Source organism: Onychomys torridus, chromosome 1, assembly GCF_903995425.1.
Source record: "Onychomys torridus chromosome 1, mOncTor1.1, whole genome shotgun sequence".
Classification (NCBI taxonomy): Eukaryota; Metazoa; Chordata; class Mammalia; order Rodentia; family Cricetidae; genus Onychomys; species Onychomys torridus.
The window spans coordinates 160,460,367-160,483,003 of NC_050443.1; the positions used below are offsets into that span (position 1 = coordinate 160,460,367).

At 46.5% G+C, this 22,637-nt stretch overlaps 2 protein-coding genes across 3 annotated transcripts in view; one reads left to right on the top strand and one right to left on the bottom strand.

The window, feature by feature from the left end:
- Mms19 (MMS19 homolog, cytosolic iron-sulfur assembly component) overlaps window positions 1-10,212 on the bottom strand; it is a 39,722-nt gene extending 29,510 nt beyond the window's left edge. For both annotated transcript variants that reach the window (XM_036169404.1, XM_036169398.1), the window contains exon 1: window positions 10,053-10,212. In XM_036169404.1, coding sequence (XP_036025297.1) covers window positions 10,053-10,167 — 115 coding nt within the window. In that variant the 5' untranslated portion in view covers window positions 10,168-10,212. The remainder of the gene's footprint in view (window positions 1-10,052) is intronic.
- A 181-nt stretch (window positions 10,213-10,393) lies between these two features.
- The window catches only part of Ubtd1 (ubiquitin domain containing 1), a 62,048-nt gene continuing 49,804 nt past the window's right edge, over window positions 10,394-22,637 (top strand). Inside the window, exon 1 of the mRNA XM_036169412.1 lies at window positions 10,394-11,059. Within this exon, the coding sequence (XP_036025305.1) occupies window positions 10,990-11,059 (70 nt within the window). The 5' untranslated portion in view covers window positions 10,394-10,989. The remainder of the gene's footprint in view (window positions 11,060-22,637) is intronic.

Consider the following 22,637-nt stretch of genomic DNA (forward strand, 5'->3'; position numbering starts at 1 on the left):
GGGCTGGAGAGATAGCTCAGAGGTTAAGAGCACTGACTGCTCTTCCAGAGGTCCTGAGTTCAATTCCCAGCAACCACATGGTGGCTCACAACCATCTGTAATGAGATCTGGCGCTCTCTTCTGTATACATAATAAATAAATAAAAATAAAAACCAGCAGCAACAACAAAGAATATCTTACAACCCAGCTACAACACTCCTGGTTTTATACCAAAGGAAATGAATTAATATTGAAAAGGTGGTCATATGGCCATGTTCCCTGTAGCTTACTCGTAACAGCCCAAATATGAAAACAAGACTGAAGCAGCTATATGCAAACGAGACAAAACTCAATGCAGAACAGTGTTATACAATCCATGTTTATAGTATGGGCACAGAACACTTTCTAACTTACTATTATATTATTATTATCATTATTATTTGGAGACAAAAATTTTACTATGTAGCCCAGGCTGGTGGCTTTCACAGAGATTCACTTGCCTCTGCTTCCTGAGTGCTAGGATTAAAGATGTGTACCACCACACCTGGCTTTGGGATAATTTTAGATTAATAGAAAACTGCAAAGATAACACAGTTTCTGTATAGCCTTCACCCAGTTTCCCCAACTTTATCACCTTACACAGTACATTTATCAAAATACTTACATTTGTTAAAACTAAAAGAGCAACATTGGCACCTGCTACCTAAGTTCTAGACATAATTCAGGTCTCACCAGTCTCCCCACTAATGCCATGGTTCCGTGACAAAAGCCAATGAAATATACCACTTTATAATTAGGGTCAAGAACCCCCAGTCTCCTCTGTAAGTTTCTCAGTTTTCCTTGCTTTTCACAACCTCAAAACATGAGTTACTTGATAGAATGTCCTTCAATTTGAGTTTGATGCTCTCCCGTTTAGACTGTGGCTACTAGTGTTTCAGAAGAATATCAAAGGTAAGTACTCCTTTCTATCAGGGATACAAATTACCCCACAGTGCCTCTCACATTCTCCCTGAGGCCACTTAACTTCAGTCACTTGGACCAGGTGGATCCAGAAGTCTCTGCACTATGCAGGACTACTTTTCCCTGTCCTTAAAAGGAGAGACATGGTCAGTCCCTATTCAGGGAGAGGGAGATTAAGTTCTACCTTCTGGAGGCAGCATAGCTACCTAAATTATTTTAATTTCTTCTAGAAAGAGAATCTAGTTATTACTGTATCAATATTGACCAGTATATATTTTTATACCCTGAGTTATGCTACAATAAATATATTCAATTTAGTAATATCCAATAAGCAAGTCTATTTTATTGCTCCTGTTACTCCATCTTTGGTCACTGGGATTTTTCCCTATTTGTGTATGTGTGCAGGTGTACTTGTATCATATAGCATGCAAGTGGAGGTCAGACGATAACCTGTGGGAGACAGTTCTCTCCTCCTACTGGATGGGTTCTGGGGATGGAATTGAGGTCTGTGGGCTTGGCAAGTACCTTAACCTGTTGAGCCATCTTGCTAACCGCCACTAAATTCTTCTCCCCCGCCCACTACCAGGGTTTTTCTGTGTAGCTTTGGCTGTCCTGGAACTCACTTTGTAGAGTAGGCTGGCCTCAAACACACAGAGATCTGCCTGCCTCTGCTTCCCTAGTGCTGGGATTTAAATTTAAACCACTACATCCAACCCCCATTAAGATTTTTCTGTTTGAGGCCGGCATGGTCTACACAGGAAGCTCCAGGATGGTCAGAGCTACACAGTGAGACACTATCTCAAATAAATAGATAGCTAGATAGGTAGATACCATGATCTGGGTGTGGATGTGTATTAGAATGACACTACTTCCAGACTCAGTTGAAAGACCTGAGAAATGGGCCTACATACCTGGTATATAGCCATTAATGTTAGGCAAACATCTATCACAATTTCTGTATCTATATATTTCAAACTAAATATAAAATCACATTGAAGTCTTGGGCTGGGCAGATGGTTCTTTGGTTAAGAGCACTGGGGGTTGGGGATTTAGCTCAATGGTAGAGCGCTTGCTTAGTAAGCATAAGGCCCTGGGTTCAATCCTCAGCTAAAAAAAAAAGGTGTGAGCCATCACCAGCCATGCCAGGCGGTGTTGTCGCACACCTTTAATCCCAGCACTCGGGAGGCAGAGGCAGGCAGATCTTTGTGAGTTTGAGGCCAGCCTGGTCTACAGAGCGAGATCCAGGAAAGACGCAAAGCTTTTCAGACAGAGAAACCCTGTCTCAAAAAAAAAAAAAAAAAAAAAAAAAAGAGCACTGGCTGCTCTTCTAGACGACCTATGTTTGTTTGTTTGTTTGTGACAGGGTTTCTCTGTACTGTTTTGGTGCCTCTGTAGACCAGGCGGGCCTAGAACTCAGAGATCTGCCTGGCGTTGCCTCGAGTGCTGGGATTAAAGGCGTGTGCTACCACACCCAGCTATACCTTTTTTCTTTGAGACAGGGCCTTTCATTGACATGAAACTTTGTGTTTTAGGCTGGCTACCAGCTCCAGGGATCTACCTCTGATCACACCATCACTGAGATTACAAGTGTGTGCCACCATGCCCAGCCTTTTATGTGGGTTCTGGGGATCCGGTCTCAGGTCTTGATGCTTGCAAGCCAAGTGCATTGACAACTGAGCCATCTCTCCAGTCCCATAAATTATCTTCAGAATTGTCAATCTCCTTGAGAAAAAAGTTTATGAGCACAATACAGCACTTTTTTACAGTTTTATCTTTGGCTATACAGTTTCTAGATAAACTTGTTCTCTGAAATCACTTAGGTCAGATCTTTCCCCACCAATTCAGCTGAGGCTATGTTACACAGTATTAGCAGAGATCATCTGTCAGTCTGCAGGCCACTGTGGGATGAAGAGGATCTTCTCCCTTGTGTATCCTCTCCCACCTACAGTGTTCTATCTGGTAAATATATAGCTTAGCAATATCAAAGGCACGAGTAACAGATGCAACAGAAACTGCTTCTACATTGTCAAGGGAGAAGCAAAGAGTGACAGGTTATCTTGGAAGGAGTGGGTTAAGATAGATGAAGGAGCTTTACCTGGGTTCCAGACCCAGATACCTCTAAATGTAGAAACTTAACGTCCGTCAACATAAAGAAAAATGGAAAAGGCTTCAGAACACTGTCCCAAACCTTCAGTTCCCCTATGTCTGCTAGTCTCCTAGCAACAATTGTGAGCTGGGTTGGGCAGAAGCTCAGTCTGGTACTAGAATAAGAAATCCAACCAGACAGAGGAAAGGGGAGCTCTAGTCAGGATTCACAGCTCGTGACTGGCACCAATTTAGCCATCAAGCACTCTTAGCTCTACTTGTGCCAGGATGTGGAAGGCCAGCTGCTGCCCAAGTGCCTGAGAAAAAGCCCAAGGAAAAAAACGAGCACACTGTACAGTGGGGGCAGGGGCAACAAGTCAGGCTCACAGGACAAACAACCCAAGGAACCCCACCAGCCAAGTGCCACCCCAGAGCTTCCCTCAGATTTTATAACTGAAAACTACTTCAGCATCCAGAATGCATCACTACGAAGCTGCTGATGACCTCAGCAGAGCATCCATGTGCATGTGATCCTCACATTCCAGGTGAGGATCACAGTGGGTGAACACTGTGGAACTGGTGGAGACCTGAGTTTTTAGCGTTTTCACAGGGTCCAGATTTTGAATGAAAGCATTTCAAAAATAAAGGTACAATAAAGCTATCACAGCATATTAAATATAAGTAAGGGAAATGCCTACTAAGCTAGCAAATGCTGTGTCAACATTCTGAGAATGCTTTCCCACTGTGTCTTAGGATCTTATTCTAGTTCTGAGGAGTCTACCTCAGACGTCTTTTTTCAATTACATGCCTACCTTCTAAATCATGACTACTACTTTGCTCTCTACTTTTTGGAAGCCGAGGATGCCCTGAGCGAATGCATATTACTGAACAAAGACCAGTGCCTCAGACCCATGGGAACGGGAAAGTCTTCCCCAGTCTCTGTGCGAATGTTGACACAGTGTACAGAAAGCACTACTGTAGCTTGTTTACAGCCTGAGACCGTGCCCTACAGAGACCTCCCACAGAGACTGGCTATCCCCCTTTCACCAGCTATAAATAATAAAGGGGTATTTGGTGCCCCAGAGCATGTCTGTGTGTCTGTCCTGTCTTCATTCTCTCATTGCCCCAGTCAGGTTTTCAGGACCAAGCCATGCTGGGCGCAGTGGAAAATGCTCCTAAAACTCTTAAAAATGTTCATTACATTTTTGTTTCTTTTGTGTTGGGGCACATGTGGTGGGGTGCACATGTGGAGCTCAGAGGACAACTTGCAGGGCTTCCTACTTGCTTTCCACCACATGAGGTCCTGGACTGAACAGTCTGGCTTGGCTGTAACTTCTTTACCCACTGAGGCATTGAACTTTTAGACTGTGGCAAAAGCAGCCAAACTGTTCACTTAAATCAGTTAAAGTGAACTTTTATTTTACCTTAGTAAAAAAGTTTTGGGGCTTACTTTGCAACACACATGCTAAAATTGGAGTAATACAAAAATTCTATGCAAGAGCAACATACAAATTCATGAAGTATTCTATATTTTAAAGTTTGAAAAAAGTAAAAGCCTTCCATTCCACTGTACTTAGCCAGAATGATCTTCCTGAAATACACACTTCCTCATTGTCTCCTTGTTGTCTTGCCGTCCTTTACGCTCAGCCCCCAGCCCTCTATTTAGTCCCTTCACTAGGACCCCTCTCATTCAGCCCCATGAAATGGGAAGTCCTTGCCCTTCAGTTTGGAATGCTCCTTTCCAGCCTTGTTAGGAACTTACACTCTAACTCTGAGATACAGCTCAAGTGCCAGCACTTATGAAGCCATCCTTAGACACCCCAAACAGAACCATTCTCTTCCTCTTTAGTGTTCCTTACATACATCTCAAAAAGATGTTTTTTTTTTCCTTCGATATTGTTATCTGTTATAAAGCAGGCACTGTGTTTGGCTTAAGACAGAAATACAGACAGGGTCTTACTGTGTAGCCCTGGCTGGCTTAGAATTCACTATGTAGACCAAGGTGGCTCCCAAACTCATAGAAATCTACCTGCTTCTGCGTCCTGAGCTCTGAGCTTAAAGGAGTGCCTCCACACCCTGCTTGACAGAGAGTTCTTAAAAAACCCAGTCTACTGGGACAGAAAGACCTTTTAAACAAAGTGTCCACAATTCAATGTCACCACAGTAATACAAACAAGGTTAACAGAAGGAGTATATGTTCTGGGTTTGTTTTTAAAAACAGGGTCTCTATCCTATAGCTCAGGTTGAGCTGTCCCAGGCTGGCCTCTATAAATCATGGCAATCTTCCTGGTAAAGTCTCCTGAAAGATGGGTGTAGCACGAATCTTAGATGGTCTTATGAATAAAACAAATCCAGAGCCAGGTACTGGGTGAACGCTTAAGATCAGAGAAACAGAACAAGCCACAGCCACCTCACCTTGTCAGTTCCTCAGATGATCCTGTTTCCTCAGACTGGAAGCCTCTGAGTCCTCATCCAAATGGATCTCAGCTGAACTGCTGCTAAAAGCCTAAAAGCTTAACCAGCTCTAGTTCCTGTTCCTCACGCTTTATATACCTTTCTGCTTTCTGACATCACTTCCTGGGATTAAAGGCGTGTGTCACCATGCCTGGCTGTTCCCAGTTTGGCTTTGAACTCACAGAGATTCAGATGGGTCTCTGCCTTCAGAATGCTATGATTAAAGGTGTGTGTGCCATCATTTTCTGGCCTCTATATCTAGTGGCTGTTCTGTTCTCTGACCCCAGATAAGTTTATTATGGTGCACAATATATTGGGGAACATAATATCACCACAGATGGGATTGCAAATGTGAGCCACTGGAGCTTGAGAGTGGCTCGGGGGTTAAGAGCACTGGCTGCTCTTCCAGAGGGTCCTGAGTTCAATTCCCAGCAACCACATGGTGGTTCACAGCCACCAATAATTTGATCTGGTGCCCTCTTCTGGCATGTTGGTAGAACACTGTATACATAATAAATGAATGAATCTTAAAGTGAGCCACCTTGTGGGCCTAGGCTACAAAGTTTAAGTCACAGTAAGTTCCCCAAATGAAAATAGCCAAGAAATAATATAAATTATGCCTCTGTACTCCTGGGGTAAGAGAACTAAAAATAAATAGCTATAATAGTTATTTTCCCCAAGAGTAGTTTTCCTGGGACAAAGGAAAAATGTAAGTCCTTACCCCTTTATAGGTGGCCTATGTTTCTCCAATGTGTCTAGGATTTGCTGTGTAGCAATGGACTTGCTAACACTTACTAACTTCCCAGGCGAGTTCATGGGGAACACAGAGAAGGAACGAAAGCGGTATTTGTGTGGTCACTGACCTAGAAGGCACAAGCAGATCTCTGTCTGATGGAGACGCAGTCTCTTAAGAATCTGGAGTGGCAGCCCAAGGCAATGATGGTGGAAGTGCAGGAGCAGAATGGAGGGAAATCCCTCAGGAATAGGTTCCAATCAGGCTCTCAAGAAAGCCATTTCTGAGGATGAGGATGCAAGTTCAGTTGGGCAATTGCCTGTCAGACAAAGGTAGCTCTGAGGTCAATTTCTAGCACTGCGTGGTACATACCTATAATCCCAGCACTCAGCTCTGAGGTAGAAGCTCATCCTTAGCTACACAAGCAGTTTGAAGCCAGCCTACTTATATGAGGCCCTATCTCAAAATCAAAACAAAACAACAAAAACCTTTCTGATGATGCCACAGTAATTTCTTTACAATTACTCTTTATTCCTTTAACAGTAATTTTACTTCAGGAATAGTGGTTTCTTCTGGCAATCAAAAAATGTAGCAAAATACAATATAACTAAGACTGAAGTGAAGGAAACCCCTAATGATGGGCGGAAAGTTTATCCACTATCTAAAAAGGCAGCATGCCCCAAAATTGCTCCATCTAAAATCAGCTCCTTTCCCTGTTTTGGGGTACAGTTACTTCTTCTATTTCCTGGTCCCCAGGCTCAAATCTCTGGGTTCATCTAGGGTAGTCTTTTTATTGCCTTTGAGTCTTATAGCTCAAATTCCAAGATTCTTCCAGCATCTTTAATTCTTGTCACATGAACTTTTCTTTTTACATCTTGTGTGTGTGTGTGTGTGTGTGTGTGTGCGCGCGCACACGACAGCATACACAAAAATCTGTTCTCTGTTTTCTCCATGTGTGTCCAGAGGGTTCAACTCAGGTTATCAAGTACCCTTTACTCACTCAGCCACCTCTCAGGCCCCTAAGTAGTTCTATGGTGTGTCTATGTTCCAGGAGACTCTGTGGGTAGATGTGGTTATGTATACAGACATACCTGTGAAACAATTTTGCTAGTGAGTGCATGAGTGGGTGAGAAGTCTATTAGAGTCTGAAGTGACATGTTGTCTGGCCAGGGTAATAAGGAAATACTGGGGGACAGCACTTGAACCAGGCCTTGAGTAGGAGGTCTAATTTGGATTAGATATAGCTGGTAGAAGGAACTGGAAGGAAAACTCAGGAAATGGAGAATGAAGGCTGGTTCCTGAAACTAAGTGAGAATAAAGGCCGGGACCAAGCACTGGCTGTCTTGGAATGCCTGTCTGAAAGGCCTTAATTCCTGTGCTGCCAAGTCATTTCCTTTCTAGTACTTGCGTGTTCTTGGGAGCTGACAACTGTTCCCATCAGAAACCACCAGGTGCAAAACAAAATTGGCAATTCCTTTGTGATCACAGGTCATTCCTTCTGCATTTGTAACTCAATTTTGCTGCTTCAAAAGCTGGTGTGTTCAGTATGAACACAGACTGACTGAGGCTGGAGAAAGCGCATCATACTCTGGGAATAGTTCAAACTTGTCAACTTCCCATAACTAACAACTATGATCCAAGACTGGGAATACCAACTAAATCTCCTTACATAAATTCCATAATTTCCTTCCTACAATTTCCTTTCATTTATAGGCTCTTGCTAAAAGAGCTAAACATAGTCTTATTACCTACAACAGGTCGTTCAGATCCAAGGTTATATAGAATCCAGCTCTATCAACCATTCAGTCTTGTTGGTTACTATGCCTCTGCACTAACCTTTATGTTAAGAGGAATATATTACAACAGGTTTCCTTCACACAGGTGCAACAGAGCTCATTTTAAACCATGTGATAGTTTAGGCTCTTTTTTTTAAAAGACATAAATAATATATTCTAGAAAAATATAAAAATGTAGGAAGTCATTTAAATCATCTTATGAATCCACAAAACCCACAAATTTATTGTCCTAGAATGCATAAATGTGGAAAAAGTTACAAATTAACATTAATATAGTAACATCCTCTATCTTGGAATGGGGTGGGATTAAATATATACCCTCTGTGAAAAACAACGTTCCCAATATAGTTCAATGGATATAAGTTTTATCCCCAAATAAGCCATAAACAAACATTAGTCAATGATAAACATGACAAAGTACTTAGAGATAAATGTATTGATCTCTGCAGTTTAAATGGGTATGTGATAATTCAAAGTACAGAAAAAATGTTAATGATAGGTTCTAAGTAGTAGATATGTGATCGTTATAAAATTCTTTAACCTGGGCAGTGGTGTTGTATGTCTTCAATCCCAGCACTCAGGATGGCAGAGGTATGTGGATCTCTGAGTTCAAGGCCAGCCAGACTGGTTGGTCTACAGAGTGAGTTCTAGAACAGCCAGGGCTATAGAGAGACACCTTGTCTCAAACAAACAAACAAACAAATAATAAATACCCCATAACAGACTATAATTGATAAAGTTGTAAAATGTTATAAGCTTAAGCAGTAGCAGGCTTTTTTTTTTTTTTTTTTTTTTTTTGGAGATAGGAGCTCACACTGCAGCCAAGGCTGGCCTAGAACTCACTATCAAACTTGCCATCCTCCTGCCAAAGTCTGGAACTAAAGGCATGAACCACCAAGCACAGCCAACAGCAGACATTTTTGTCCCTTAATGCTTACGAACCACCATATACTTACTTCTCACCACACAGCTATCTCTTTCGCTACATTATAATCTCTTTGTGTCCATAGATATAATTTAGTTTATATTTTTGTTTCAATCCTTTTCATGCTGGGTGAGAAGTCCGTGCTCAGTAATAACAGAATGGCAGAACAAAAGGGGAATATTGCTAAGGACCAGCACATATTTCTAGCAGAAGTTCATTTCCCATATTTTCTAAGTTAATCTGCTCAATTTGCACAAGAAACTTCTCCCAAACCCACAAAACGTCCAAAAATAATTTAAGAAAACAGGCATCTATATCGATTTTGTATTCTATTTCTAAAACCTGACTCTGAAGGCATCCTAACGTTCAACATTCGGAAAGAATTCCAAGGAGGTCTCCTGGAATTTTATTTGTTCAAATCCTGGATAAACTCAGAACTAAGGATTCCTGAAACTGGAACTCTGGGAAGAAAACAAATGAGCTGTTTTTAAAAGTCGTAAAGCTAACTTATAAAAAAACAAAAACAAAAACAACAACAACCCACTAAGACACCTAAGTGAAGCCTTAATAGTAACACCAGACATCTACCCGCCCACCGACCCGAACCCAGACTGGCTCTTCTCCTCCTCCTAATTACAACTACTCAAGAGAGCTGTGGCGCATGCTACTTCTAGGGTGGCAGGAGACCCAGGCGTGACCCTTCGAACCTGCACCTCCTCGATTTAACACTCCACAAACAACGCGGTCCCACGGTGCTAGCACCTGGTTTGGACCTGAACACGCGAGTCCAAGTCCCAGCTCCACTTCCGGGGGAGGGGGGAGGTTGTGCCCTACACGTCTCTTGCACTAGCTGGGCCTGGGGAGGGGAGCGGGTCGTCGTCGGACAAATGTAATGATTCTCTATGGACTACAGCAAGATGCACAATGTAAAGGAAGCTTTAAGGAAGATGTAAGCGACTCTCCAACTAGTTAGGGCTGCAGCGCTCGCGGTGCGGACCGAGCAACCAGAGGACCAATCACAATCACCTCTCCCTTCACTCCCTTCCCGCCGCGCGCTGGTGCTGAGGCCGCTTCCTCCAGTCGGGCCCCTGCAGAAGCCTCGCGACGCTGCTTTCCATACCTGCAGCCACCTGGTCAGCGGGGCCTTCCTGCTGACCCATGACGAAGTCTTGCACGAGGCCACACAGAGCGCCCATAGGCGCCGCCGCCTCCTCTAGAGCGGCGGCGGCAGCCATGACGCGAGCCAGAGACTGTGGGAGGGGAAGTAGGCGTTGCCACGAGATGAGCCTCTCCGCGCACGCGCCTCCACAGCCAATAGTTGGGCGCAGGCCTCGGGGGCGGGGCGCTCCCAGGTCACGTGCCTGCCGGCTCTGGGCCTGGCGGTTCCTTCAGGGACCCAACGGCCCCTCCTCCGAGGGCGGGGCCTGGGCCGGGGCGCGGCACGAGGAGGGGAAGCGACTGCTGGGCACGCAGCCGGGGCGGTTGAGGGCGCACAATTCCCTGCCGCTCTCCCCGGGAGACAGACGGCAGGGCGGGCACCTGGCTGGGTGGGGCCGAGGGGCGGTACGCACCCGGGGGGAAGCCAATGAGAAAACCAGGCCCGGCCCGAGGGGCGGTGCTGTCGGTCACATGCGCACCTGGGACCGCCGGCGGCGGTGGCACGGGCACCCCGAGCGGGAGGAAGGGAACGGGGCCGGGCCGGGGCGGGGTTAGGCAGGTGACTGACAGGCTCCGGGGGGCCGGCCCCAGCTGGGAGCCGCGAGCGATCCAGGAGTAGCTGCGGCGGTGTCCGCCCCCTCCCTCCGCCCCTCCAGCCGGCTGGTCTCTGGCCGGCCACTGTCGCGGGCCCCCCTGGCCTGGCCACCTCCCTCTCCCCTGGCCCGCAAAGTTTGTGGCGAAGCCGGCGTCGGGCAGAGCGCGCCCCGGGGGAGATCCAGGAGCTCCCGATGTCGTGCTGCGGGAGCCGTTGACCCGGGGACGCCGCGGTTTGGGGCAGCAGCGTGGAGCAGCCGGCCGCCTGCGGTCTCCGGTGCATGGGGACCGGCTGAGAAGCCAGCATGGGCAACTGCGTGGGGAGACAGCGCCGGGAGAGGCCGGCTGCTCCGGGACACCCCCGCAAGCGAGCAGGTAACACCAGGAAAGGCAGCGGGGTCCCGGCGCGCCGCCAGTTGGCCCCTGCCTTGCCCGAACCCTGGGATTCCTGAGCGACCTCCTTCGGTGCTCGGCGCCTAGGTTCCAACGCTTGGTTTTTCCGGAGCCAGACGGGGCCCTCCCCGGCGAGGCTCTATTGGGAAGCGAGTTGGGGTAACTGCGAGCGCTGACCCGGCTGCGAGGCCAACTCGCTCCCACCGGGAAGCTGGGGGTGGGGGCGGGGGCAGGAAATGTTTCCAGACCGCGGCGAGGCCGGCGGAGGGGGCCGGGCGAGTGAGCCGCAGGTCTGGCAGCCCCGGCCGGGGTCGGCCGGCGGCCGGCCGGCCGGGGCGCGGCGTGGGCAGCCTGCGTCCCCAGAAGTCGGAGCGAGCGAGGCGAACACAGTCGCTCCTTCCAGAGAGTCACTGTGTCATTATCGGGCTGCAGATCGTGTCTGCGAGAATCCGACTTGCAAAAGCAGTGCTGGACCATGGGATAGAAATCCTTTTTCCTCCCCACCCCTCCGCAGGGCTTTTTAGAGCCTCCGGGCCGTCTGGGAGTCTAGGAAAGGTGGGGTGCGGGGTGAGTGTCGTCAAGCCTTCTCAGCCCTTGGAATGGGATCCCTCTCAGCCATGAGAATGAGGTCTGCCCTCTGCCCGTCTGCGAAGCGCCAAGAGCGCTGTCTTCACTTTCTCGGTACACCCCTCCTGTCTTGGCGCTGCGTCTGAGGGTCATTTCTCTGGGTCTTGTATTCACTTCTCTGAGGGTTTTGCAAGGAACTTATGCAAATGATAAGCTGTGGAGCACAAAGGGACCTTTAACCCTGGTCTGAATTTCCAGATCTACCTCCCTTCTGTGCAACAACACAAATCCAGAGAAGTTAATCAGCTTCTCCTAAGTCACACAGCTAGTTAGTAGTGCAACCGGGGAATCCAGTGTCTTCTTCCTCTTTGTTACCACATACCCCTTTATGTAAGAGGAGCCACAGGCGCAGTTGTTAATGAAGTGGAAACTCTAGTTGGAGTTTCCTGTCTGCTTTGACACTGAAGGTGTGTTGTTTTGCTTGTGGAAACTGGGAAGGAGGATGGAGAGAACCATGGGGGAAGCAGGGAAGGCAGTCTGTGCAGGCAGGATGACTTGTGCAGGCAGGAAGGTCTTTACAGGAGGGTGGGGTAAAACTTACTACAGTTCTCTTGAAAGCAACCTGGCCGTTCTTCTGACCAAGGACTTCTGTTCATTCATTCAGTCAGTCAACAAATACTCCTTCTTTATAGTCGATCTCCGTCCTTGATTTTACAGCATGTTTTCATGGTTGACAGCCCTTTCCGCTCTCAAACTCCCACCGCTTCTTTTGTCCACTTATCCGTAGCCCGGCTTCCTCTCTCGATAATTATTACTTTTTGTATCCCTAGCCTCCGAGTTCCCTTCGTCATTATTCTTGCCCACCCTCACCTGCTAGATGGAGGACCCCTGTGGCTTAGTCTGACGTCTGAGTTTTCTCATTACACCCCCCCCAGAGATAACTTATTTAGTTGCACAGCCCTTTGTTCATCAGAAAGACTCTTGTCTGCTAGTGGCTAGCTTGGTTCCCAGCCCCCCACCACCCCCCCCACCCCACCCCCGAGTCTAGGTCGACTTAGGTGCTGTGGATATCCTCAGATCCAACCCCTCTAAATGAAGTTCTGCGCTTCCTTACTCACCTGACTTGTCCTGTCTTTCTGGCAGCTACCACAGAGCCTGCCAGTCCTTCCATCGCAGGACTTGCAAACATTCCCCTCCCCTCCTGGTTCGTTTCTGTGCCATCTCGAGCCCATCTCTTCCTCTGAGCTGCATCAAGTTCTCCTGGGAGAGCTCCATCAGTCATTCATCTAGTACCTGCACACAGTGTTCATCTAGAAGCCGCTGGTGTGTCTAGACTATAGTTTTTATGTTCAAAAAATGTTGTGGCCGGACAGTGGTGGTACAAGCCTTTAATCCCAGCACTCAGGAGGCAGAAGCAGGTGAATCTCTATGAGTTCAAGGTCAGCGTGGTCTACAGAGTGAGTTCCAGGACAGCTGGGTCTACACAGAGAAACCCTGTCTCTAAAAAACAAAACAACAAACAACAAAAAAATCTCCCCTTTATGAGAGCCTTTCTTCAGAGTACACCTCAGCTCCTGTATTCATCTATCCATCCGCTTTTCTTTCAAGACAGAGCCTTGCTATATAGACAAGCAAACTGGCCTAGAACTCCCTGTGTAGCTAGTGTAGCCATGTAGCCTAGGTTCACCTTGAACTCTTCAGTGTCCAGAGTGCTGGGATTATAGGAATGTACCACTACATCCTATCTTCTTTGAAAAAATTTTAATTAGCGTACAAAATAATGGGTCTGATTTTTGACATTTTCATACATCTGTGTCACGTACTCTGCTCATATCCATATCCCTTGAAGCACCCTGCCTTGCAGCGCCACCATCCCCAGCAGAAGGATTGCTTCTGAGAACTCCTGCAGACACATTTACCTATGCTGCTTAGTTAACAATTATCTGTTCCATGTTATTAGTCATGTCTTTGAAGTTGACAGTCTTCTATCAGCAGCCGCTCTGTGGGCCTGGAGACCTGGATTCTGTCTTTTCCTTGTGCTTGGTCTGCCTTTGTCGCTCATCAGTCATACCACCATGTGTGCACACAGTCAGCACTTAGCACAGTGGCTCCCACAGAGGAAGCACTTGCTATTTGTTACTGTAAAAAGCTAACCTGACTTCAGCCTGCCGCTTTAATCTTTTATGCAAACATTTTGCTGAAGTATATCTCTACTTTTTTTTTTAACCTGCTAGTGAATGGTTCTTTTAATTCTGTGGACCCTACTATGAATAGTTTTATTCATAAAGTCCACAGCCAAGGACTACTCTGGAGGATGGCAGATTTGGTACAAGGGAAGGAATCCCTCTTAACTTCACAGCATGTACTTGGCATCCTGTAATATCTGCAGCTTACTTTTGACAGGGATAGAGTTCCATGTTATAAGACTAATGTCGAGAACTGCCAGTTCGGGGGTGGCTCAGAGGTAAAATACTGGCCTAGAATGTGAAGAGCCCTCCACTGAATCTCCATCACTGGGTGCGGGTGTGCCTGACCTTTCCTCATAACTGGACCATAACTTTTTTGCTTTCCTTTATTCTGAATGGAAAGAAACCCTGAACAGAGACACTCGGCACCAAGCCTGGCCCCTTGAGTTTAATCCTTGAGACCCACACGATAGGAGATCGCCTCCTGAAAGTTGTTCTCTGATTTCTGTACTCATGTTCTGGACAATGCACACACACACACACACACACACACACACACACACACACAAATAGATGCCTTTTTTTTTTTTTTTTTTGAGAGAGAGAGAAAGAGAGAGATTGGGCATTGTGGCGTACACCTTGAAGTCCAGCACTCTGGATGCAGAGGCAGGAGAATCTGAGTTTGAGGCTGGCCTGGTTTACAGTTTTAGTTTTGGGTCAACCCAGGGTTACATGGTGAGACCCTGTCTCAAAAACCAAAACAAAAAAATGGAAAGTGCCTGAAGTCTGGTCCTAGGCCTCTGATCCTAGACAGATCAACACACCTCTCTGAGCCTCATTTCTAATGTGTCAGCAGGAGACAGAGTTATTCAAGGTCATTATTACTGCTTTATCATCTTTCTAAAGGTGATTGTTCCAAACTGGAGTTATTGGAGTGAAAGGTACCTTACATTGCTACACTTTGTCCTTAATTCTGTCTTCTCAGTCATTTGACAAGTGAAATGGACTCTGTGCCCCTGGGTGAGGAATCTTGGTCAGAGGACGTTTTGCTGGAGTCTGTTCTCTCCTACCTTGTAGTTTCTGGCAGTCAGTAGTGATAGGAAGACCCTTTACCCACTGAGCCATCTTGCTGGCCTGATTGTCATTTTTTTAAAATAGAAATAAATACTATCCTAAGATCTATTTTTACTTTATTTATGTGTGTTCTGTTTGTGTCTGTGGGTACCCACGGAGGCCAGAAGATTGTTGGATCTCCTGGAGCTAGAGATACTAGCAGTTGTGAACCATCCAGTGAGGGTGCTGGCACTGAACTCTGGGATGTTGATGGGATAGCCATCTCTCAGGCCCCCAGATAGGTATTGTTTACTAGCCACCTTAGTCTCATTTCCCATTGGGAACTTATCTGAATGCTAATGGCTGGGGAAAGGGATACCATGCATTTATAGTACTCTTCATTTAGTGACATTTTACATTTTTCCTTGGGTAATAACTACAGATTTCAAAGAAACTAATGTATTTTAAATATCTTTTTTGAGACATAGTCATTAATTTTTCTTACTGTGTAGCCCCCTTTTAAAGGTACTTTTTAGCCAGCCATGGTAGCACATACCTTTAATCCTAACATTCAGGAGGCAGAGGCAGACAGATCTCAGTGAGTTCGAGGCCAACTGGTCTAAAGAGCAAATTCTAGGGCAACCAGAGTTACACAGAGAAACCTTGTCTCAAAACAACCAAACCAAACCAAACCAAACAGTATTTTTTAAATTGTTGCTCTGAATGCTCTCTGAGTAGGCTCAGATTCCCTTTCTGTAGGTGTTGGCTCTCCTGGATGCTTCCAAGGCTACTTGAGGATTTATTCCTGTGGAGGGTACTTCCCACACAGTAGCTCAGGTCGATCAGTATCTGCCCAGGAACTGGGTGAAGCAACTGGGTCCCAGCCACGGCAGATCGAAGTGGCAGAGCAGGCCAGTCTGTGGTGTGGCCCCACCTTGTGAGAATGTGGCAGGGCTGAGACCCACATGTCTGACCCTGTGACGTGCCTGGTGCCTCTACTTACATTCTGTACTCCAGAGCTCACGGCGGAGCGCCCTGAGCCGTTTCAACCTGGCTGGGCTCGGCTCTGTGGTTGCAGGGAGTTTACTTCTTGTGGGGGCTGTGGCTAGTCTTTTTTTTTTTTTTTTTAATAAGGTTTATTTATTTATTACATATACAGTGTCCTGCCTACATGTGTCTTTGCAAGCCAGAAGAGGGCACAGATGGTTGTGAGCCACTATGTGGTTGCTGGGAATTGAACTCAGGACCTCTGGAAGAGCAGTTAGTGCTCTTAACCACTGAGCCATCTCTCCAGTCTCTGTGGCTAGTCTTAAAGGAATAATTGAACAGCTTCTCCATTTGCTCAGTACGTATTTACTGAATGCCAGGCACCTTGCTGGCTGTGGACGGGCCTGGTCCTTGGACATACAGAGCTTACAGTCTTGGGGGTATGGATAATAATCGCACAAGAAAATGGCAAATGATTACCCATGTGAATCCTGTATGATCACGCCTACAGTTATGTATTGTATATGCTAGTGACTCCCATGTTTATAACATCAGTCCATCCTTTCCAACTCCAGCCTAGAAGATTTTTCTATTTGTTCTACATCTCTACATTCAAAAGGTTTCTCACATTTACACATCCAAACCAGACTGAGTCCCTACTTCTCTATGTAGTTGTTCTTGTCTCAGGCATTGGTGACATCGTTCCTCAGTTGTCCACACCCCCAAAACCCTCAAGTCTCCCTGTCTCAGGCTCTCTAGCCGTTTCAATAGGTTCTGTTGGCCTGGCCCTCACTGTATCCTGAACCGACTCTCCCTGCTGCAGTACCACTTGGACCCAGCTAGGCCGGCCATCCCCCTCTCTCAACTGACCTTCCTGCTGCTTCCTTTGCCTCTTGACAGACTGTTTGTATCACAGCAGCCAGTGATGCTGTGACCCGTAAGTCAGATTTTGTTACTCCCTTGCTCAGCCCTTCTGTGACTCCCCAGCTTGTTCATCGTCCTCGTGGTGGCCTACAAGACACCCGTTTACTTTTCCTTAGGCATCTGCTCTCTTCATTTCCCTTCCCAGACCCTTGAAATCTGAAATGGTCCCGTCCTCTCCTTAGCCCTCCCAGATCATCCTTTTTAAACACCAGTCCCCTCCCTATGCTCTTGGCATTATCTGTTTCCCTTCCCTGTTCTGTTTTCCTCCATAATCCATAACATCACCTAAGATTGGCTGGGCCCCCTTACTCTGTATAGTGCCAAGAGCAATACCTAACTTAACACTTGATCAATATTTCTTGGATGAAATTAGTATGTAACAGAGTTAGTGGGATCTGTAGATGATCTAAATGAGCCTGAATGTATTAGAGCAGGTATCCTGAGGCAGGGACTTAGTCTACAGCCTCAGAGTGGCCTAGGACCAGTATGCCCCTTACCGAGGAATGGCTAAGCCTTCTCGTCCCTGAGGTGTGATTCCCAGTGGGAGCCTCATACTGGCAGGTAGGTGCACTTCTTAGAGCAGAGCCTCTGTAGGGTCCTAACCAGCCAGGAGCACTCTTGTTTGATGTGTAGGCTCACCTGGTGTTCAAAGTCCTTAACTGAGGGCAGGGAAGAGGTGGCCTAATAGAATGTGAGGCAGGAAGTTAAGTGATGTGGATTACAGACTTCTTCACCATTGATTTGTTAGAGCATTTTTAGAATCATAGAATTTCAGAGCTGAAAAGAAACCTAGAGATTTCTTTAACCTCCTTTTTCTTGTCCAGCTGTTAAGAAGGAGAACAAAAGTGTGTCTGCTTCCTGCCTGGTTCACAGAAATATGGTGCAACTTGTATCAGAACTGCCTGGGCTCTGTCAGGTATTGATTGTGTTGGGGTCAAGAAGCAGGAAGTAGTCAAGGTCAGATATATTCAAAAAGGAGGGAGCATTTAGTCTCTTGCTACGCTCATGGTTGGTTTTGTAGGGTAGGTCATTTGTTTCATGCGTGGTTGACCCTCTCTTTCTGTATACATGTATCTCTTAAACTGTACACATATATGGATGTCCGTATGTGACAATGCTTCTAGTCCACTGCCACAAGAAGTTACGAGGACAAAGTGAGCGAAATAATTTTAAATTCTGTTCATGGCTTTGTGGTCTCAATCCAGGCTTTTATGTGGCATTGGTGGGAAATGAGGCTTTGGTTCTCTTCTCCATTCTAGTTGTTTGTATGGCTTTGGGTAAGCCTCTTGATCTCTTTAAGCCTCAGTTTCCCCGTTAGTGTAATAGAGAGACACTCTCTCTTGTAGGACTGGTGTGACACCCTGGTTGAAAAAGAGGCTTTGTGAATTTCAAAGGTTTCTACTCAAAGTTAGAGGATTTTTACAAAGACAGACATATCCAGCGACTTTTTTTCTCTTTCAGATCACTGAAGCTTACTCTTCTTAAGGTGTAGAACTATAATAGATCTAGTTAAAACCTATTTTTGGATGGGAATCACTGAAATGATTGAGATTCTCCTTGAGCAAGGTAGATAGAGAACATATTGTAACTTTGGGTTGTTGAAGTACACCTTGTATGTGTAAAGCAGCCGCTTAGTGGGCGTGGAGATCACAACAGGCCTCAGAAGCTTTCGATTAGAAAGAAGAGAATTCTGTGTGGGAGAAGAGTGATGGGCAGAAGGAAAGTCAAGCCATCTTGCCTGGTTAGTTCCTAAGCCTCTGAGAATGTGAGCTCTAGGCTCTAGGACTGAGGACTCCCACCCCCATGGCTCCACTGCTGAGCTGTTTCCACCTGTGACCCTTGCTCAGTCTTCTTCCTGGAAATCAGTGGTCCCTCTCCCCCTTTCCAATAAAAACAAAACCGAAAACAAGCCACCAAGTTAAGATGGGCCACTCAAGAAGTGGAGACTCATGAATCAGGAGTTCAGGGTCAGTTTAGGCTACACAGCAAGTCTGAGGCCAGCCTGGATTAACAAAACAAAACAAGCAAACAAAACCCCTATGGCTAACCATACACAAACATAAAATGTCCTGTAGTTTGTTTGTTTGTCTTTTGGTTTTTCGAGATGGGGTTTCTCTGTATAGCTTTGCACCTTTCCTGGAACTCGCTTTGGAGACCAGGCTGGCCTCAAACTCGCAGAGATCCACCTGCCTCTGCCTCCCGAGTGCTGGGATCAAAGGTGTGCGCCACCACCGCCCGGCCTGTCCTTTAGTTTTTAACGGTACTAAGGATGACACAGGCAGGCAAGTGGTCGACCCTTAGCTACCCTGCCTTGGTTTTTAGAGGTGGTCTCACTAAGTAGCTCAGACTGGGCTGGCTATGAACTCATTATCTGTTCAGTGCCTTGCTCCAGCCTTCTGAGTGTTGGGATTACAGGAGTGTGGCACCATGCCTGACTAGCATATTTTCAGTATTCATATTGTATCAATGTGTCGGAGTGTCTTTTCACAAAGAGGACTAATACCTCATTGGCCCGCTGTTTTGCTTCTGTGTCTTTAAAATACCCAAACTAATGGTTTATCATGTGGTGGACATTTCTGGTAGGCTCAGATGCCACTCCAGTGTCCCAGGGTCATAGGCAGCAGAGCTTCTTAGGTCTAGAGAAAGGGCAGTCGATTCAAACTTGAAGCCTGAGGGGTATTCCAGAGGGTACAATGCATGGGCTTGCGTGTAGGTCAACCTCTCTTCTGGTCTGTCAGACTCTGGCTTGCTTCTGGGTTTCTAACTCCATGGCCGACAGTTGGGGTAGATATATTTCTGTGTTCTGATAATCCAGCTGGCTTCTAAAGGGTCATCTTACTCAGGCCTAGAGAGCTACTTGTCTGCTCCTTTTGCAGACAAGAGGGGTGGGTAGATCTGTGGTTTCCATGGGGGAAGGTAAGCTGTGTCCCATAGCTTTAGCTACTTGGCAAGCTGCTTGGCCACCCAAGGCCATACATGCCCTCCCCCCACCTTCAATGATAGCATCTCCCGGGCTTTCAACATGCTCAGAAGGGAGACTTGAGCTCTGTGTACATCACACTTGCACCATCCTCAACCATCAGGAAAGGGCTGGATCCTCTACAGTACTGTGTCTATGTGGGGCTGACAGCCATGGAACGGTTCACTTGTTCCGTTTCTTCTGAGAGCCTTGTTCCAGGAGCCTAGAGTGAATTGTGTGTTTTCCAGAGCCAAAGCCTAGGGTCCTGCCTGGGAGCCAGCAAGGAGTGTGCACCTGACAGGGGGCCCAGGTCTGGAAGTTTGTTGTTTTGAGGACCCAGAGATTGAGCTAGCAGGAGGGCCTCTGGGGCATACCATGTTCCTGGAGCATCAGGTGCAGGATCCAGGTGAACCCTCACAACCAGAGGCTGCCATTATCGTCTTTTAAACAGGCAGTGAAACAGTCCCCAGGAGACAGCCTTGCTGCTGTCCAAGGCCACACAGCTTGTTGAAGCACTGCAGTGAAACCTGATGAGCTGCGATGTCAGAGCTCAGGCTCTGGACACCATTGGTTCACTGAATAGGAGAGAGAGAACCACTTTTGTTGTTTCTGGTTTTAATGTTATTTTTAAATTCTTGAGACAGAGCTTTACCATCTAGCTCAAAGTGGCCTCAAACTCATTAGGTAGCCCAGGGTGGACTAGAAGTTGTGGTCTTCCAGCCTCTAGTCTATGTTACCAATCATGGGGGTCTGTCACTAGGGAAGCAGAGGCAAGAGGATGGCTCATGAATATGAAGCCATCCTAGTCTACGTGAGTTCCAGACCAGTCAGGGATACATGTTGAGATCCTATCTCAACAAAACAGAACAGAAACAAAAGTAGTTTGCTTCTTTGCTGCTCTTTGTTGTTGGTGATTCTTTTGAGACAGGGTTTCTCTGTATTTCCCTGACTGTCCTAGAACTCCCTCTGTAGACCAGGCTGGCCTCGAACACAGGGAACTGCCTGCCTCTGCCTCCTGAGTACTAGGATCAAAAGTGTGCACCACTACACTTATCTCCATGTGTCTTGCTAAGACCCTTCATAGGCCTTATCTCATTTTGTCTTTTATTTTACCTGTGGGAACAGTTTTCTCTGTTGATATGATGGCCAAGAAGGCGAAGTAGTTGATGGTGGTCACAGTACTGAGAAGGGGTGGCAACAGAACCCAGCCTGAGGTCTTGAACTCTTTTTGTTTTTGTTTTTGAGACAGTGTTTTCTATGTACCCCTGACTGTCCTGATACTTGATTATTAGACCAGGCTGGCCACGAACTCAGAGATCCTCTTGCTTTTATCTCCCAAGTGCTGGGATTAAAGGTATGTACCACCACCGCCTGGCAAAGCCCTGAACTCTTAATTCCATGCCCACAGAGCATGTGTGTTGCAGTCCTAACCAGCCCATGGGAAGTGGACAGGCTGACAGCTGTGAGGTCTATACAACTCCATGATGGAGAGCTCCCCCCACCCCCTGCTCATTCTACCTTGTCTAGTTTTCTGGCCCCAGACCATACCTTCACAGGCAGAAAAGCCCAGCCATTATCCTCTTGGCACATAGTAGGTACTTGATAGATGTGCCAGGACTGTTGTTTGAGGGCTTAATGCTGGAGGCGATGGAATCCCAGCCAAGAGCCTGATCCTAAAGAGAAAAACACCAGTAGAATGCAAATGCTCTCACTTCCTCCGCCTTCTCCCAGAGTGAACCCTACTTTCCAACTCCCAGGTGCCAGGGACTTGAAGAAAGGAGTTGCCCACGCTTTGCAGCCTTTGAATTATTCTCCTACTCCCAAGGGAAAAGAAGCAAGAGAGAGTCACATTAGCAAAGTGCTTGCAGAATCAGGCGTCACTCTTTGTGATTAGTAAGATGAATGATCCCTTGCTTTGCTCAGCATTTTGTAGTTTTCAAAGTGCTTTCTCAACCACTGTGTACTGTTTGATCCCCACAGCCTTCCTGATAGGTAGGCTGGGCAGGAATCACTTTTCTCTTTGCAGGCACTGAGACTTGATAAGGGTCCTAAACTGTCCCAGATTTTTTTTTTTTTTTTTTATGTGTATGGTTGTTTTGCCTGCATGCATGTCTGTATACTAGTGTTCAGGGAGGCCAGAAGAAGGTATTATAGACTGAGCTGCCATGTGGGTGCTGGGAATTGAACCTGGGACCTCTGGAAGAGCAGCCAGTGCTCTTAACTGCTGAGCCATCTCTCCAGCCCCTCCACTGCTTTCTTACTGTGTGACAACCTCAGGGCAGAGCTTCAGTTTCTGCATCAGTAAAGTGAGGACCAGAGTAGCTATTTAGAGTACTAAGGAGTTAAGTGTGATAATGAGTGGGAAGGATCAGCTAAGTGCCCACATCCATTTTAGAGAATGATGCTGGATTTTTACTGAAGATAACCAAGGTAATGCCCTGGGTTCATCTGACTTGTCTTTCTTCCCCAGTGTTGAGAGGAACAGAGGGTAGCTCATCCTCTAACCTGGGAAGTCTGCTGGTGGTCACCCTCTGATCCTTCCTGCAATTGAGTATATAGTAGGACTGGCCATGAGTTTCCTTTGATTCACAAATACTAGAGTTCTTTAGAGGAAGATTATGAGACAGTTTTCTCTTGGTGACAGGAAACTATGGTAATTATGGTAAATATTTTATTCATTTGGTGTCTATTCATATTATCCCAGATCCTCTAGCTCATTAGCTGTGTAATCTTCAGCAAGTTAACTTGAATTATCCTCTAGCTCATTAGCTGTGTAATCTTCAGCAAGTTAACTTGAATTTTTTGGCTCTCAGTTTGTTCATCTGTAAAATGGAGAAGCAGTACCTACTTCAAAGGGTTGTAACGAGGATTAAATGAGCTACTC